General features: G+C 40.9%; 1 protein-coding gene across 1 annotated transcript; it reads right to left on the bottom strand.

The window, feature by feature from the left end:
- Window positions 1–10,934: 10,934 nt before the first annotated feature.
- Window positions 10,935–17,914, bottom strand: cbln2b (cerebellin 2b precursor). The gene is made up of 4 exons (XM_062985628.1): window positions 17,846–17,914; window positions 15,809–16,276; window positions 13,095–13,214; window positions 10,935–11,760 (listed from the first exon to the last, which is right to left on the bottom strand). Exons 2-4 carry the CDS (start codon window positions 16,091–16,093, stop codon window positions 11,563–11,565), a joined length of 603 nt encoding a protein of 200 aa, XP_062841698.1. The 5' UTR covers window positions 16,094–16,276; window positions 17,846–17,914; the 3' UTR covers window positions 10,935–11,562.
- Between the last annotated feature and the right edge of the window lie 1,560 nt (window positions 17,915–19,474).

Here is a 19,474-nt window from a genome sequence, read left to right as displayed (position 1 = left end):
CACCGCAGTGGGATCGCTGAACTTGAGCGTCTTCATTATCTCCGCCCGGATTCTTCTCACCCGAGCACCTCGAGCTTCTCTGGAAGTCAGCTTTGGGTGCACGTTGGTAGCGGCTCATTCGATTTATCAGGAAGAAATGTCAGCGAGAAAACAGCCAGGAGGGACGGCCGCGAGGATCGAGTTTCGTATCGAAATGACTCCTAATGGATGCGAAAAGCCGGCAGCTCGAGTCTGATTGGATCCGAGAAATTCACCTGATTAGCCGTGTGATGGAACGCTGCGGAATCTCATAGACACGCGAATGCACCCCAAATAGAACACCCCAAATGCACCCCCCAAAATTTTATAAGGCTGGGAACAGAGCTAGGAAAGATCCCGTTACAGCATGATGTTCTGATCTCCTGCTCCACCAATCATAGAGGGGAGGAATCCCTGCAGTTTAGTCCGTCATCCTACTGAAAAGTATTGGAACGTCCCTTCTGAATTTGGACCTCATATGTTTCAGCCACAACAGTTACTAACAGGTGAAATAAATCATATAAAGGAAATGACATGCTTCCAACTTTGCAGCAACAGTTTAGGGAAGGTCTTTTCCAGTTCCAGCATGAGTGAACTCTATAAAAACACAAAGAATAAAGGACCTCAGTCCCACTCAACAGCTCTGGGATTAAATGGAACATCCACTGGAACATGAGACTTGCAGTACCCAGCCTTACAAATGCTGTCATCTGTTATATGAAATGAACGAGCACAAATCCCCACAGTTAGGTCTGGGATGAATCGGAACACCTGACTGGAACATGAAATGCTGTCATCTTTAATATGAGATAAGAGGGCACAAATCCCCACAGACATACTCCTAAACCTCATGAGAAGCTTCTCAGAATGTCGGCTGCTGTTCCAGCTGAGAAGATCACACAGCCCTCACACACAGACGTCGCTCAGTTTTAACAGCGTTCGTTTTTAAACGGGACGCTCAACAAGCTCACAATCAGGCGTCCCAATACTTTTGGCTGTGTAGCGTGTAAAGCTGGTGCTGATCCTGCGCTGTTCTTTAATCTCAGATTATTGATGTTAAATGATTTCTTTCTGTTAGATTTTAGGGGGAAGAGAAACTTTGATCATTTTTAGTGGAGCAGAATATCAGAGTCGCTCCTCGTCGTGGCTCCGTCGTTTGTTTATTAAAGATGGGTGCGTTTATGTAATCAGCGCCCTCGTCACGCGCCCCGGCCCTGTTATTTTATTTATTTATTAATTTATTTCTTTTTTACACGAGCGTCCCATCTGCTTTGACAATCTGTTTTGATAGAATTCATTTTTCTTTCCCTTTTTTTCTCTTCCTCTTTCTTTCTTTTTTTTTTTTACCCGACTCTCATCTCGGTCGCTTGATGTTCCTCGGCTCAGGCTCGGCGTGCGGTCCGATAAAAACCCAGAAGTCGGGAGCCACCCGATCCGAGCCCCGAACAACGAGACACATCAGAAGCACCTCCGGAGGAAAAAAAGAGCTTCACGGGATCTGTGAGAAAATAAAAAATGTAAAGAAATGAAGATGATGAATAATTTTCTGTGCGACTGAAGTCGGGAGGAAGCGCTCCTCGTTTTGTTTTATCTTTATCTGGAGAGATCGGCGAGAACCGACCCGAACACCTGCAGATTAAACAAGACGTCCAGCTGTAATCGAAACGTTAAATTCATTTTTATTTACGGAGGATTTTTGGGAAATCTGATTGGTCGGATTTAACACACGGCAGCCTCTTAGATCCTTTTAGATCTTTTAGATCCTTTTAGATCTTAGATGAACTGTTGTTCGGTGGTGAAGTTTTCCAGGTCATGAGCTTGTCAGACATCAGGTTTTAAAACTGTGGGCTTTAATACAGAGTTGACCCCGCTCCTCCCTAATTTTTTCCTCCATTTGATGCCATAACAGTCTCATGAGTTTAGAGCATCTGGTGCAATTCAGTCAATCCCATCTGATTTAAAAAGCACACGTTGGACGGAACGACCTGCCACACATGAGCGTTCAGTTTCCTTACCTTGTGCACAAGGGCCTTCCCTAAACTATTCACACAATGTTGCCTGAAGGAGGCGTGTCGTTTATTTTATAGAATTTATTTTATACACTTTAGTAACGTAGGCTGATAGCACAAGTTTCATTTAATCATTTATTAAAGGTGTGTTCACATACTTCATATACATGACACACTCGTCTTTTGTCAAGGGTGGCAAGAAATTCCAACTCTTACCTTAAAAAACCCACAAAAACTGGAGCTTGTGCATGACGGGTGTCACTATCCACAGTCGGACAGGCTTTACACCTCACTCAGCTGTAAAGAGTTGGTGTTTCGTGTTTCCGTCTCATGCCCAGCGTTTCTGCAGGCCAACATGCACAATGTCAGGAGGCCGACTATTCAACCAGGGTCCATTCTAAGCAGAGTTTGGTATGTTCTCCATGTTCTCCCCATGTCTGTGTGGGTTTCCTCTGGAGCTCCGGTTTCCTCCTACAGTACAAAGACGTGCACTCAGGTTAACTGGAGATAATAGAAGTGCAAGTGTGGTGCCCTGTGATGGACCGGCGACCTGTCCGGCATGTTTCCTGCCTTTCGCCCAACGAAACAGACACACAGCAACCCTGACCAGGATAAAATGGCAGTAAATCAGACACCGAAAGAATAAATGAATGTATTATTATGCCAGACTGGCAGTGAGTGAGATCCACGGCATAAAAAACAGCGCTTGGTTTGGTGCATCCTGTCAGAAACTCTTCAGCTCTCTCAGATGTTTTTCTCCGACATGCAGCTTTACCCCCGACGGAACCCGAGCGCGGCGGAGAGGAGCGTTGTTTTGCTCCGGCGTTTTTAAATATTCTTTTGTGCTCGCTACTCTCCGTCTCGGCTGCCACAAAGTGGCTGGATGTTGTTTTAAATGCAAAGCCGGGACGATGGTGGAGCGCGTCTCCGTCCCTGCTGAGACCGCGCCGGCGTACGCCTCTTCTTTGTGCCGCTGCTGCTCGGCGGCGTGTTTGTGTGGATGGTTTTTTGTTTTCTTCCCTCTGACTTTTGCTTTAGAGAAGTTTAGAGAAGTAGAGACACTTTTCCACGTTGTTGCAGACGACTCGGAGAGATCCTGAAGCTCTCATTTACTTCTCGTGTTTAAGCTTCATACGTTATTCACTGATGTTCACCCGAGCCTTCGGAGCGGCCCCGCCCGCTGTCCGGCCTACGTGTCTTACCACGGAGATGTTTTCAGCAGCTAAAGTTTTATATCCAGCAAGACTGGAAGAAGGAAAAATTCTGCTTCCACCTCGACAACAAATATTCATGGAACTCCTGCAGGAATGGAAATAGAACCCGAGTGCAGGAGTTCAATCAAGATTAAACAACAGACGCAAATAAATAATGTGGACAAAATAATAAAGGCAAAGAAACAAATAAAAAAACTTCCGCAGCAGCAACGGAAACCGTGAACAAAACAGGGGCGGCACAGAACTGAGAACTGTATGTCACGATATGACAGGACAGAAGGGGAACTGACCAAGGATGTCACACCGCCATTGAGGGATTCCGACATTCCACATCAGCGGAAAATCGAACTACACTGAGCATTCTGGCATCACGGCTCCACAGAAAAGCAAGTGTGCAGGCTAAGGAGCCAACGAGAACGAAAGTGAGGGGCCGTGACATGTAGGGGAACGTCCACCTGGAGCGAATCAGCGCTCAGATCACACAGCAAAACAGGGACACGACATTCAGGATGCACCTGTCCCAACTTTATTGGAATGCCTGGCATCCATCGAATGATGATACGCCTGCTATTTAGTTTAAAATATAAATATTTTGTCTCTTGACTGTTTACAAACCATTACTGTCTGTGCTCCTTGGTGCTCGTTGTCATTTTTCCCAGAATTGTGTTTGTAATTCTGAGATAAAAACGTCCAAACTGTGTGAGTTCATATTTCAGGCTCTTCTGAGGATCTGTAACGACGGCTGTACCACACTTGGCGCTTTCCCGGCGGTCTGGCAGTAAATTCCCTCACGCCGGGCGCCGGCTGATGTTTCTCCTCGCTGCTAAATGAAAATGTCCGAGGGGATTTTGGAAACGACGCCTGAAAGTGTTATATTAAAAATCCACTGCTGTTTGTGTTTAGAGGCATCAGAACGCTTCGGACAGTTTTCGATCTCGTCTAAAACATTTAAATATATCAGTTTTTTATTCATGATGTGGTTGGAATGGTTTATGGTGGGATGCTGGAGCTTCGAATCTACCTCTCAGTCTGCACTCCAGAACTTTCCATTAAACTTTAATGACTTAAATCCGGTGATAAAAGGATCTGAGACTTCATAAAGAAATGTGAGCACTTCCACCTGTTGCTTTTTTATCTACAAACCGACCGTGCGGTGAACGGTTTGATCTGAAAGGTAAACTTGTAAACTCCTACAGCGCTGGAGTAAAATAAAATAAAATAACAGTGTAATATCAGATGATCGGGGTGATATTCTGAGACCTCCGGAACAGGTTTGACCTACAGGACCGAAGATCCATCACGGATCAGCGGACGAATCCTAATAAGCCGAGATCAGGTGTAGCCCGAGGCCATGTAATAATAGCGAGGTTGGGCGGGTCGTCCGGGCCTCGGCGCGGCGGCGGGCGCTAATGAAACACTGCTTCATGCATTAATGTAAACCCTGCGAATAAAATCACGAGGTGGAGGGTTCGTTATCGGCTCTGCCTCCTCATCTCTCATAACCTTGATTTTTTGTCTCGTTAGAGTCCATTGATTTGCGCCGCGACCTTTGGCACGTCGTCGCCGCTGCTGCTTTTATATAGATTATTGCGCACGACCCTCGTCTTATTATTGGGAACCAAATACGTTCAATATGTTTATCCTGAATAAATAACGTCAACGTTTATATCTGTTAGAACTCAGAACCATCATCCTCACTGTTGCATTAGTGCTGTTACATTGTTACAATGTTGCATTAGTGCTGTTAAATACAATGTTGCATTAGTGCTGTTACAATGTTACATTAGTGCTGTTACAATGTTACAATGTTGCATTAGTGCTGTTACAATGTTGCATTAGTGCTGTTGAATACAATGTTGCATTAGTGCTGTTACAATGTTGCATTAGTGCTGTTACAATGTTACATTAGTGCTGTTAAATACAATGTTGCATTAGTGCTGTTACAATGTTACATTAGTGCTGTTAAATACAATGTTACATTAGTGCTGTTACAATGTTGCATTAGTGCTGTTACAATGTTACATTAGTGCTGTTAAATACAATGTTGCATTAGTGCTATTACAATGTTACATTAGTGCTGTTAAATACAATGTTGCATTAGTGCTGTTACAATGTTACAATGTTGCATTAGTGCTGTTACAATGTTACATTAGTGCTGTTAAATACAATGTTGCATTAGTGCTGTTACAATGTTGCATTAGTGCTGTTACAATGTTACATTAGTGCTGTTAAATACAATGTTGCATTAGTGCTGTTACAATGTTGCATTAGTGCTGTTAAATACAATGTTGCATTAGTGCTGTTACAATGTTGCATTAGTGCTGTTAAATACAATGTTGCATTAGTGCTGTTACAATGTTGCATTAGTGCTGTTAAATACAATGTTGCATTAGTGCTGTTACAATGTTGCATTAGTGCTGTTAAATACAATGTTGCATTAGTGCTGTTACAATGTTGCTTAGCTCCCTTAAAATGCTCCTACTGAGGCGCCTTAATTCTGAGTGATGATCTGACTGAATAACGAGGGAGCGCCCGACGCCTCCTCAGCGCTGAACTATCCTAATTGATGTGGGCGCATGGAGGAACCCGCTGTGGTGTAAATCTGTACCTGGAGGCGCCTCCTGAAGCCCCGTCGGTACAGAATATTTTTGTTTTCCTTTAGTTTATTTATTTATTTATTTATTTTTTGGCGGTTCGACTCGCCTGCAGCGTTCCTCCAGGCTCATCAGAACGCTGCCGGCCAGAACCACTCCGGCGGCCGGAGTTCCGATTCCTGTTTTTTTTCTCCCGCCCTTTCATCCTCACGCCTGTCATGCGCCGCTCATCCCGACGGAGCCCCGGGGTTTAAATTAGCGGAATAATCTTTAATTCAACACTAATTAAGATGCTAATTAAGAAAAAGGACGCGGCAACAAGGTCTCGCTAATACGGCGGGTAAAATTTCACCTCACGTACCTGTGATTATAAAACTCCAAATTTTCTCTTACACAACAGAAACAGTGAAATATTATTATTTATTTATTTATCTGCGCTCACCACTGCAACAAGGTCAGGGTTGTGGTGGGTCTGGTGCCACCTGGGGAAAGGGTCCCGATCCATCACAGGACAGCAAACAATCAAACAGTCAGATCCAGAGATCCGGGTTTCATTAGACAGCGAGCTCCAGAAAAGCTCCAGCGTACTGCACCGAGCCCTGAGCTCAGCCCCACTCAACAGCTCTGGGATGAACCGGAACACCGACTGACTCGTTAAACATCAGTATCGTCTGTACGCTCTTCTGATTGGAATCTCGTGCTGTAGAAGGAAATAAATCAGCAGAAGAAGCCACACCGGCTCTTGTATTTTAGTTTTTTGTTTCCTGCCGGTTTGACGATCTGAGCTGATCTGATACCTGATGTGTTTAATTTAGCTCGAGTCATTTCCTGTTCTAGATTGACTTCTTGATTTCTCTTACAGCTTCTAAAACAGGAGCTGAGGGTTAATTACAAGTTCACAGGTACAAAGAAACAGAGCCGGGCGGCAATTTAAAAAGTTTCGGCTTCTTCGAGGATCGTTACAGATGTGATTATTTTCTAATCTAGTGAAGAGCCGAGTCACCAAACACACTAACGCTCAAATATTATGAAAGCGAACATATAAATATATGATATACCTGCCATTTGTGTACAGGGGACAAATTCCTGCAGTAGAAGTCACCACAACGCTGCCTGGCTTCCAGGAGGTCGTCTGTGGCCGCTGAGCCGGTTTCAAGCGACCAAAGTTCCCAAGTCGGCCTCATTACAGCACATCCCGGCGTCTACGAGGGTGATTTACTCCCAATCCAGTCCCAACGCTTCTAAGATTGAAATTTGTACTTTCCAAAATTCTTCTATTACATAAAGTAAATACAATTCTTTCAACATTTGGGGTGTAACTGCGCCCCTGTGCACAAATCAGGGTCCCTAAATACAGGGTTCAACAGGTTTGGTTTGTTGCATTAGTGCTGTTACAGTGTAACAATGTTGCATTAGTGCTGTTACAATGTTGCATTAGTGCAGTTACAATGTTGCATTAGTGCTGTTACAGTGTAACAATGTTGCATTAATGCTGTTACAGTGTAACAATGTTGCATTAGTGCTGTTCCAATGTTGCATTAGTGCTGTTACAATGTTGCATTAATGCTGTTACAGTGTAACAATGTTGCATTAGTGCTGTTACAGTGTAACAATGTTGCATTAGTGCTGTTACAGTGTAACAATGTTGCATTAGTGCTGTTACAGTGTAACAATGTTGCATTAATGCTGTTACAGTGTAACAATGTTGCATTAGTGCTGTTACAGTGTTGCATTAGTGCTGTTACAGTGTTGCATTAGTGCTGTTACAATAATGCATTGTTGCATTAGTGAGTGTGAACCTTTTTCGCCTGTGATTAGTCCCTGGTAGACAGCTATTGTTGCCCACAAAGTGTGTGTGTGTGTGTGTGTGTGTGCGTGTGGGGGGAGTGGAATACAAGCAAGGCGTCCACATACTTTTGGCCATGTAGCGTATGTGTTGGTTTTTTTTTGTATTTCTGTAAAATGAGGTGTATGCAGCTCTGCAGCTAATTTTGGTCTCAGCTCAATAAATTACCCATGAGGCTTTGTGTTCTGGTGCTATGTTATTATTAGACTTAGCACTAAGCGCGTTAGCGTGATATGGCGTTAGACTTTCTGATTGCTAGCTGTGTTAGAGATTAAGAGATTTCTCATCTCTTTAAAGCCATTAGCGGGTGGTGTAGGTGTGGCGTGTGTGTGTGTGTTGTGTGTGTGTGTGTGTTGTGTGTGTGTGTGTGTGTGTGTGTGTGTGTGTGTGTGTTTGGGCCTGAATGAGACTCATGAGGAAACCTCACGTTGATCCAGATTAACGCTGACGCCGCTCCGGAACCCTAAAACATCTCGGTGCTGAAACCCCACACGTGCCGTTAGCGTGTAACCTCATCCGCCGGCTCGTGAAGCATCACGCCGTGCCTCGCCGTGAAGTCGCCGGGACGCTGGACGCTTCCGCCGGGAGAACGAACCCGAGGTTCAGTACAGGATCAGTTTCAGAAGAGCCGGAGAGGAGCGCTAACGCTAACGTTTCCCTGAGTGTTGCTGCTTTTTCATAATTATAAAACGCGGCGTATTCAGCCATCTGTACCATCGTCAACGTGTCGCCGGAACGCGAGATTTATTACGTCGCGCTGCGCCGCGTTTATAGCTGCCGCTGTTTAATAGAGAGAATTTTACTGTAATGTTTACAGCACAAACAAGCACGACTAAACACAACGACCGTTACTGTCAACCTGAATAATAACATCACCTGTCTGTCTCTCTGTCTGTCTGTCCTTTTGTTTTTCTACCCATTCATCCATCCATTAATCTATCAATATATCTATCTGTTTGTTTATCTATCTATCTATCTATCTATCTATCTATCTATCTATCTATCTATCTATCTATCTATCTGTCTGTCTGTCTGTCTGTCTGTCTGTCTGTCTGTCCTTTTGTTTATATATCCATCCATCAAACTGTCTGTCTGTCCTTTTGTTTTTCTATCCATTCGTCTGTCTTTCTTTCTATCTATCTGTCTGTCTTGCTATATGTCTGTCTGTTTTCTATCTGCCTTTTAGTTTTTTATTTGTCTGTCTCGCTATCTGACTGTCTCTCTGTTTTGCTATCTGTTTGTATGTCTGTCTGTCTCTGTCTGTCCTTTTATTTGTTTGTCTTTCTACATGTCCTTTTGTTTTTTCTAAACTGTCTGTCTTACTATGTCTTCCTATTTGTTTTTTTTATCTATCAGTTTATCTATATATGTTTGTCTGTCTGTCTGTCTGTCTGTCTGTCTGTCTGTCTGTCTGTTTTGCTGTTTGTATGTCTGTCTGTCTGTCACTTTATCTGTTTTTCTCTCTCTGTCTGTTTTTCTATCATGTTTGCTTTTTGTCTGTTTCATTATCTGTCTGTCTCTATTTTATTTATCTCTGTCTTTCTAACTGCACTTTTGTTTTTCTATTTGTCTGTCTCACTATCTATCAATCTCTCTCTCTGGTTTGCTGTCTGTTCGTATTTCTGTCTGTCTCTTGGTGTTGGCCCCTAATAAACCAGCACAGACCAGCATGGAGGATCTCTGGATCATGATCGGCACTGATAGTCCTGGATTACAGACTAGTATTAGGGACTAGTGTAGGAACATTGGGAGCCTAATGATCAACAGGTCGAGAGTTTGAATCCCAGCTCTGCCATGCAGCCACGGTTGAGCCCTAGAGCAAGGCCCTTAACCCTCTCAGCTCCAGGGGCGCCGTACAATCTCTGACCCTGCGCTCTGACCCCAGCTTCCAAAATGAGCTGGAATCCAGGACTCCATCAAACCACAGCGAGAGCCATTAAGTCTAAATAAAGAGAACCTGAATTCCTGGTAAATCTACCCAGGAGTTGTTACCCTGCTGTAGTTTATTTAGGAGCTCAGCGACAACCTGACGTTGACAACCTCTAGTCCGACACTTCCTTTTGACCGAATGGACTCAAATTCCCAGACACTCCTAAATCTTGGGGAAAGCCTTTCCAAAAGAGCGTAAACTGTTGTGGCCACAAAAAAAGCCCAAAGAAGGGAGAGATACGAGCATCAACAGTTACATAACTGACTGATTGTAAAACGTTTTATTAACACATTTAAAAAAATATATATATAAAATTAAAAAATAATAATTAATCAAAATAAATACATAAATAAATAAATCATAAATAATAATAAATAAATACATAATTAATAAATAATTATTATAATTATAATACTAATATTAAATAAATAAATAAATAAATAATAGTAGGACTTTATCCAATAAACATGGTGCTGAAGGACGTTTACGAACTTAGTAGCGCTCGTTACTGCTTATGATTGAATTTTCGGTGTCCATATAAATAGGACTAGTTCGTCTTCACATGGAACAGTGGTCTTGTGCCAGGGTCAGAAAAAAAACACACCTGGAACACGGGCGTGCTTGTACACAGCTGAGCAAGCTTTATATCACAACAGGTTTAGACCTTATATCTGTACACTATAGGTCCAAAAGTATTCGGACACCCGAACGTGAGCGTGTTGGACGCCCTGTTTCAAAAACACAGTGACCTCTGTGTGATCTTTTGGGCTGAGAAGCTTCTCACAAGTGTGTGGGTATTGGTGCCCGTTCAGTCAGAACATGACGGCATTTATATGATCAGTAGACGTTCCGGTTTGTTCCAGAGCTGTTGAGTGGTGCGGAGGTGTTTCTCTTCATGTATTTATAGAGCTCGCTGCGTTCACGGGGGTGCAGTCATGCCCAAATGGAAAAGGGGCCTTCCCTAAACTGTTGCTGCCAAGTCGAAAGCACTTTATCAATCATTTACGTTTACATTTAAATTTTTTGTCATTTAGCAGACACTTTTATCCAAAGAGACAGTGTACAATCCAGGCAATTGAGGGTTAAGGGCCTTGCTCAAGGGTCCAACAGTGGCGACCTGGCAGTGGTGGGGTTTGAACCAGCGACCTTCTGCTTCTGCTTCTGCTCATTTCTTTAATATGATTGATTTATTACACCTGTTAGGAAGCGTAGTGGTGGAAACACACACACTTTGACAGTCAAATGTTTATAAGAATTTAACTCCAAGCGCGTCTCCCCAAAACAGCCGTAATGAACGAGACTGAACAGACACACGTACAATACAATATTTTATTAGGCGGGACATCAGTATAGGGATTTATTTTTCCACAATGCACATTTGTGAGCAAGGAACACCAAATCAATCAAAGTTAACGCAGATCCGGAACGTCGAACACAGCATGGGAATAATAGGTACTTCATAAATTCTGATAGATGCTCGGTTAAAGCTTCGGCTCGTCCTCGTCCGCTGATTCAGCTCTATAGTTTATATATCGTGTTTTTCTCGTTTAGTAATCAAGGCGTGGTGGAGGTGGCGTGCGCCGGGCAGACATGTCCGGAATCCGGAGGGAAACATTGTGAACACCACAGACAAACACCTTCCGAAAGAGTTCGTAAAGGTCCGACGCTCATCGTGAGGCTCTACACACACAACGCAAAGCAAACGAAGGAACGCAGTCCAGGTTCCGCTTCATTATTTATTTATTTTTAAATCTGTATAATATGGACATCCAGGTTCAGGACAGAAACATAAACTCTCTCTCCGGCGATAAATCCATCATGATTCTCGTCCTCCGTCTCCTCAGGATCGTCCAGGTTATATAAGTATATCTGCATTTAATATGTACGTATATTAATATATATATAGTATAAATATTCATCCTCGGCGCTCATCAGACAGTCAGGAGCGAGTTCACAGAGGAAAGACTAAAAATCCAGAGAAGGTGGAGTACTTCCATCCGCCCATCAGGTTCCCGCGCTCCAGCTTGAGATAGACGCGATCCTCCCGCTCCACCATCAGCAGCACGCCGTTGCTCGCCGCCTCCCGCGTCACGTCCTGGTCCCCGGCGAAGGCCGAGATGATGGGGTACTCGTTGTGCATCAGGTTCACCTGGACACAGAGTCACACGCCAGCGCTCATTATTTATGTTTAATATTATCGTGCCAGCATCTGTATTTTCTATAATATATAATAATATTAAAATAAATAAATAAAAAACAAATACACAATAAATAAATTAATAATAAATAAAAAAAATAAATAATGAATAAATAAATAAAAAATAAAAAATAAAAATAAATAAATAAATAATAAAAAAATAAAAAAATAAATAAATAAATAAATACTTAGTAGTGCTCCTCGTTACTGCTTATGATTGAATTTTTGGTGTCCATATAAATAGGTCTAGTTCGTCTTCACATGGAACAGCGGTCTCTCGCCAGGGTCATAGGCATGCTCATATACAGCCAAGCAAGCTTTATATCACTACGGGCTTAGAATCTGTAAACTATACTGCCAAAAGTATTCGGAAACCCGACCGTGAACTTGTAGAAATCAATCTTGCCTTTTATTTTGGACTAAACTGTGGGAATTTGTGGTCCTGGGCCAACATGTGTATATTTGACTAAAGGAAGCATGTGCACACCAAAAATCAGCCGGTTGGGTGCATGGACATGATTAGGCAGCGTGCACTTGATTTTGTTGGTGCGCTCTCAGTGCAGGTCCCAAGCCTTGATAATAATAGAAGGGTGTCAGACAGGGTGTCCGGGGTAAAAACTACATCCCGAGTCTGGTACAGGACCAATCCACTGTGGCAACGCCTAAATACGGGAGCGGCCAAAACAACAACAAAAAAAATATTGAGGTGTTTATTGACTCTAATCCCTATGTCCTGCTCCTTCCAAAACAGTCTACAGGCCACCCCGGTCACCCCGGGCCAGGCTGGTCCAGTTCCGGGTTTTACACTGGTTTATTATGCAGTAGCCTCGCTTGATTTCCTTTTTTTCTGCACCGTGTGTCGGATCTCGGCACTGAAATGAGCACACAAAGCTTTATAAGCTGCTGCAGGGATAAAAGCCCCACGGGGTAAAACCAATAAACCACAAAATACTGTCGGAGCGCCGCGCAAACCTCATATCACCACAAAGAGCGGTCAGCACAAAAGTTCCCCGCCATTTTTATTGGCTTTAATAACTCCGGTCACACGTGTTTTCCTTCGGGGGGCTTTTATGCTCCAGATTTACGATACCGAGCATCTCTGGACGTCCATCTGAAAACAGAGAGGGAATTCCACAAGGTGTGCAGTGATGCCACCACACCTAAAGTATGAGGACACCTGATCATGAGCCTTGAAAACGAAAACGATCCAAAATCCGTCCGCTTTAATCCCGGCCTCGAGGTTTTTCAATGGTCAGAAATACACCCTGTGATGTTCCTGTTCTCACCTGGATGGTTTGTCTGTTGTAGACCTTGACCACGTGGAAGCTAAAGCTGTAAATTCCTCTCCGGGGTGCCGTGAACACACTGGCCTTCAGATCAAAGTGGTTGCCGATGTTCACCAAAACCTGCAGACAGAGGCACAAGGATACAGACGCGTCTGTAATATTTGTTTTTATTTATTTGTTAAAAGTGACAATTTTGCTTTTGGTTTGTTATTAACCCGTCACATGAGGAATCACACATTTCACAGAATGCAGGCAGGTCAGCCTAGCACCTGATAGTATTCTCTGAGGAACCATAAGGAGCTTTGTTGTTGTTTTTGTGCAGGCAGGCCAGCCCTGCACCTGATATCACTCTCTGAGGAACCATGAGGAACTGTATGGAGCTTTGTTCTTGTAATTTGTGCTTCATAATGCTCTGCACATTTTCTAGACTGCAGGCAGGCCAGTCTAGCACCTGATAGAAGACACTAGCTAGAAGCAGAACATGTTGCTCCAGAATGTGTAGTTGTGAAGGTGCTCTCACAAATATACAAGCTAGAAATGACATAACTGGACATACCAGACCCTGAACAGACCTGGAGAGATTGGTCAGCTTTAATGCAGTGCTGTTGGGGGCATTCGTTTTTGGGCATTTCCCCTTCTATGCACATTTCTTTCCATGATATCATGCACTGAAGGGGGTGAAATGCATAAAAGCCTTGCCTAATTTCAGAATGTGTAAAGATTGCTTTGTGATGGTTGGCTGCACAGATGGATCAGCTTTCTCCAACATTCTCTGAGTCCTTCCACAATTCCTGTCATATGTAGTTATTTTTTTGGTTATATCTGCAGATATTTGCTTATATAAAAATCATGCTTCATAATGCTAATGTTCTTTCAGTGGGATACAGGTCCAGACTCCAGGCAGGCCAGTGTAGCACCTGCACTCTCTTACTATAATACTATATAACAAGCATGGACGTCCCTGAAAAAGACGTCTAACCGTCTTTGCTGCTCCAAAATGCATTATGTACCCCTCAGCATTTGCCAGTGGTCCATACCAATGGCACCAACACTCCGCCGTATCATGACTGGCACTGGGTTTCAAACTTTGCACTTATTGTCCCAGAAAACACGACGCCCATTATTTCCAAAACCTGTGGACTCGTGGCACATGTTTTCACTCTGCAACAGTACATCCAGATGAGCCAGGAGAAGTCGGTGCCGTTTCTGGATGTTGTTGATAATTGGTTTCCGCTTTGTATAGTTGAGTTTTAACTGATGCGGCGGTGAGCTGTGTTTACTGACGAGGGTTTTCTGAAACAGTCCCAAGTCCATGTTGTTCTATTCATTACAGAGGCAGGTCCATTTTTAATGCGGCGCCGTCTGAGCGATCAAAGGTCGCACACATTCAGTATAAATTATTTTACTCTTTTTAATAATATTATGGACAGTAGATGGTGAAACCTCGACATTTTTTGCAGTTATTCTTGTTGGACAATTCGTTCTCGCAGTTTTTCCACCTGTTCCTAATCCCTAATGACTGAACCTTTCATTAAAGCTCCATTTTATACCAGATTATGACAGAATCTCCTGTTTTGTTATTTATTTATTTATTTATTGTATTTTACAGTACAATCTCCTCCTGATCTTCTCGGTTTTTATTTTCCAGCTCTTTTAAAATGCCGTGCAGGCATTAATTTAGGAAATAACTAAATAAAAATGGTATAAATCTAAAATAAACAGTAGTGTGGTTTATTTCTACAGGACATACACACGTTCCTCACATGGAGCGGTTATTTTCCCTACAGCGCTCCACATAGAATTACCATACGCAAGGATTTCTCTGTGATTTCCTATAAACGTTATATAAATTATAAGATTTAACTGTATTAAGTGTATAGTTATGTAGTGAATGTGCTGAATGAAGTGTATGTATGATGTATACTCTCTGTATGTACTGTATGATTTGTGTGTATAGTGCGTACATGCAGCGTATACAGTACATATGTGTGTATATGTATGTATGTATGTATATAAAGCATATTTTAACAAGGCAGTAAGACTTTATTCACTTTATATTAAATTAATATTTATGCTTTGTGCCAAACATTTATGGAAATGGTTTTTTAATTTAAAACTAAAAAAATCGACTGATTTTTTATTGATTTTATTTATTGATTTTATTATTTATCACTAGATGAAATTAATGACAAGTGGGTGGGTGCAAAATAGGATTTTATATTTTATATTTTTTTATATTTTTATATATTCTAACTTAGAATTAAAAACTAATTAAATGCCTTAAAATAGCTGTTATTCATTATAAAAATTATTATTTATTTATTTATGCTTTATTTACCTATGCTTACAAACAGTAAATAATTTTATTTAATAAATAATTTTATTTATAGTTATTTATAGTTTTATTCTTTTTTTATCTATTTATTGTAACTGTGTGTGATGTTTATAAAAATAAATCCTTTAATTCTTTTATTAATATTTTTGACTGGGAAGATTTAGAAAAGGTAAATAAAACCAAAAAAATATTTTATTTTACTAAAAAAACAGAATTAAAAAATATTGGTTAAGTAAACCAATGATTAAGACTATAAAATAAATAAATTAGGAATATTGTTTGTGCTTTTATGTCGAGTTACATGATAATTAAATCTAATATGACTCGTTACCCAACGCTGTAAAATCCCAAATGAGTAAAGAACAAAAGGCTGCTGGACCTGGTCGAAGTAGATGGTGGTGGAGGTGTTGCTCATGTCGGAGGGTTCGTGGTTGGTTCCTCTGATGGCAGAAAACGCCACCCTGGCGCTACCTGAGCGAACCGAGATCCCCAGCGCCGACGTGACGCCCCCGTCCGAGGAGGGGTTCGAGTCGCACACCACCAAACATTTGCCCTCCAGCACCACGGGCTCGGTGTCGTTCTGTCCCCGAGACACACCCACCCCGAACAGCAGCAGAACTGCCAGGACCAGCGCCAACATGGGCACAGCGTAGCGCCCCAACATGATCGCAGAAAGGGGTTTCTCCAAAATCTGTACAATCCCAATCAGAGGGGGTTCAGATCACCGTATCTCCAACCACTCTCTCTCTCTCTCTCTCTCTCTCCCCTGCTATTTCTCACTGTGAGTGATGCTTGCTCGACCCTCCGGCTCCTCGCAGCGATCCTCACAGCTCCTTACTCAGAGAGTCTGCAAAAATACACGTAAAAACATTAGAATATACAAACTAATAAATACTAATCTCACAAATATATCACATTTACTTTCAGAGAAATTGTAAATATTTTAAATACTAGATCATAAAAAAGAAAATAAAACATATATCTGCGTCACTTTTTGAATGACCGAATGTCTAAAAAATTATTTGAGGTTTTAAATTTAAAAACAGACAGAAAACTAGTTGTTCTTTAAGAATTTCACAATGTTAATTAAATTTTTTATAATTTTGGTGGATTGTTGATTTATAAATTTGTAATTCTATCATATTATTTTTCATAAGCTTGTACCTGCATAGAGCACTGGACGTGTTAAAAGAATAAAGATCCAAATACACCGTTAATAAATGTAGATTATATTAATGTACATTTAATTAATGGGTTTAAATCATCTGATAAAACTACTAAAGCAGACTTCAGACTATTAAATTATATGTGCATATTGAGCTAATAAATATAAATTTCACTATCTTTAAATTAAATGTGAACATAAAACCATGTACATGTTTTAAATGCAATATTTGAGTTGCAACTTGAAATTGAAATTAAAATATTAATAATAATTTTTAGTGTTTAAATGTAAGCTTTAAATTGAAAGTGCACAAACTGCATTGGAAAATATGCAATGTTTGGACATGCATGTCAGTATTAAAACTCCAACTTTTAAATAAAATTTAAAAAAAGCTCAAAATTAAAATCGATTTTTAGCCGTGCAAAATGTTCATTGTAGTCCTGAGATGCAAAGATAAAATATGAAATGTACGTGTTCATGATAGGCTGTCTTTAAAACTAAGAAACAACAAAAAACATTTTTAATTTTGTCCGTTTTTGCAGTATTTGCAGTTTTAGCCCCACAAATCAGCAATTAAAAACTTTTTTTTTTATTTTGTATTCTTGCTTTGTGTTTTAAGATATACAAGCAACATCACTGACTATGTAATTTATTACAATATAAAAAAAACAGCATTTCCAGTCATGCATGTTCCATTTAAATAGAATTTATAGTTTAATTCTAAGGTTTTTTTTATATGTCATATAAATTGTATTTAAAACTACTTTTCATTTTTATTTATTTGATGTTCAATTACAGTAAACAGTAGATGTGAAATCTGCATTACACACTGTAATATGCAAACAATGCTTATATGCTTTTAACATTTTGTTATAGTGTAATTGCAGTGTAATTGCAATGTAATTATAATGTAATTGACTGCACTGTGTTTTACTTGCATATACAAGCAACATATTCATGTCACACAAGTTCTGCTGCAAAGTTTTTTGCATCCAGCTCAAACAAGATGTTAAATATTTTGCATGCATTATGCATTATATTTCTATAAACGTGCATCGTTTCTCTTCTGCGTGCATTATTATAAATACATAAAACTTTTATCTTTTGCCTGTATCCCTGTAGACTGTAATATAGACATAAATCCAACATCTATGTCACACCTGAATGCAATAACATGACTATTAACTCTGTACATACAGGTACATACAGGTTCTACTGTAAATAAAAACTGTACATTCATTTCTTATTTACCTGGTCGATCCATCGCTGTATGGGATGTGTGGGTCCGTCTGCAGCTCAGAAGAGAATGAAGAAGATTCCTCCTCCCCCTCATTCCTTTATAAGCACACACACACACACACACACACACACACACACACACACACACCAGAGAACTCCAGGCTACCGTGCACCCCTCACCATCACATCACCCAGTCACCTGAATCACCTGAATAAATTAATAAATGCATCTTCTTTTCTTCTACAAACTGCTGAAATGCAACTTGATATAAATATGATCTGCTCAAAATGGAAATCTAAAACAACCACAAAATAAAAGACCAAATGTTGCTATTTAAATTGATTAAATTGACTTTTAATGGATAAAAGAAAGCAAAAGGATGAATCTTGATGAATGGGTGAGTGTGTATGAGGAGAAGATGGGTTGCTGGTTTGCTCCTGTGTTTTAAAGAGCAGATAAATAAAGGAGCTCTAGCGCCATCCAGTGGAACATCCTATCACATTTAGACTGAACGGGTGGATAAATGGGAGATAAACACGTCCAAAATGTGGACGCCCTTTTATTAATGTATCCGTCGAATTCCACCACACCCACTGTTATCATGGAATCGTGCAGCCATGCAGCCTCAGTAGACAAACACGGACAGCATTGAGAGTTTGAGAGTACTTTGTGATGGTTGCATTCAAACAAGCCTTGTTTATATGGGCACAAAGATGTCACAGGCTGGTCAATCAAGTGGTGCCATCTAAGGTGCTGTATGTATGTACAAACATTGTCAAGGACACACAGAGAACATGCCAATTTCACACAGGCCCAGACAACTGCTTGACCCACTGCACTACTGTGCCACTGTATATAACACAGTGAATAATAATTTGGAGATCTCAGTTGATGCTGGCTAATTAAACTGCTCTGTTTGGACGTATTTCATAGTAAACGTTGCTAATTAAGTAAGATAATTAATAAATAAGCTGCTCGTTTAGCTCCTGATCTCGCCGTGTTTAACGATACGCTGACATTTTAAAAACGGCGGGGTGAAACTTTCCGTGAGCGTGTGATGTTCAGTCTGACAGTGTGTGTTTGGATTGTTGAACCATCACTTAACCTCCCTAATTAACTGTCACTTCTAAGTTACTAATTGGTGCTATTATGTAAGTCGTGCCACACCGACACGGATGAGTTACTCTGGAGGGAATGGGAGAGCTGGAGGTTGAGCGAGGAAGTGTTCATTTAATTACAGACCTGCTTATGCTTTACTCATTCTGTCATTGACTTATTTACAATCTGTCCTTTTACACACAATAGCTTAGGGAAGGCCCTTTTTGGTTCAAGCGTGACTGTGCTCTTGTGGACAAAGCGAGGTTCATAAAACTCTTCAAATTCGGTGTAAAGAAACTCCACAGGCCTGTACAGCTCGATTCTAGCTTCACTGAACATCTCTGGGATTAATTAGAAGTCTGTGGTTTGTGTCTGACTTCTATTTAAAAAGCTTAATTCCAAAAGTGAAATAAGATAATAAGAGCAAAGCATTAACAGACCCTGAATCGTTTACTTACAATTAGTAGGAGGACCATGCATCCTCTTTTTAGCAGTTAAAACTGTGCTCTAATTTGTAAGAAGAGTTTTTAAAGGTTAAATAG

The sequence above is a fragment of the Trichomycterus rosablanca genome, chromosome 23 (assembly GCF_030014385.1).
Source record: "Trichomycterus rosablanca isolate fTriRos1 chromosome 23, fTriRos1.hap1, whole genome shotgun sequence".
Taxonomy (NCBI): domain Eukaryota; kingdom Metazoa; phylum Chordata; class Actinopteri; order Siluriformes; family Trichomycteridae; genus Trichomycterus; species Trichomycterus rosablanca.
Note: the sequence above shows the minus strand (reverse complement) of the source record. Positions and strands in the feature narration are given on the sequence as shown.

Bases quoted from the DNA above. Each gene is read 5' to 3' on its own strand.
- cbln2b (XM_062985628.1), bottom strand. From the start codon at position 16,093: ATGTTGGGGCGCTACGCTGTGCCCATGTTGGCGCTGGTCCTGGCAGTT. The intron at 13,215-15,808 runs GTCCAGCAGCCT...CTCTGTCTGCAG, and splicing joins CCACCATCTACTTCGACCAG to GTTTTGGTGAACATCGGCAA. The intron at 11,761-13,094 runs GTGAGAACAGGA...CTCTGTGTCCAG, and splicing joins ACAACAGACAAACCATCCAG to GTGAACCTGATGCACAACGA.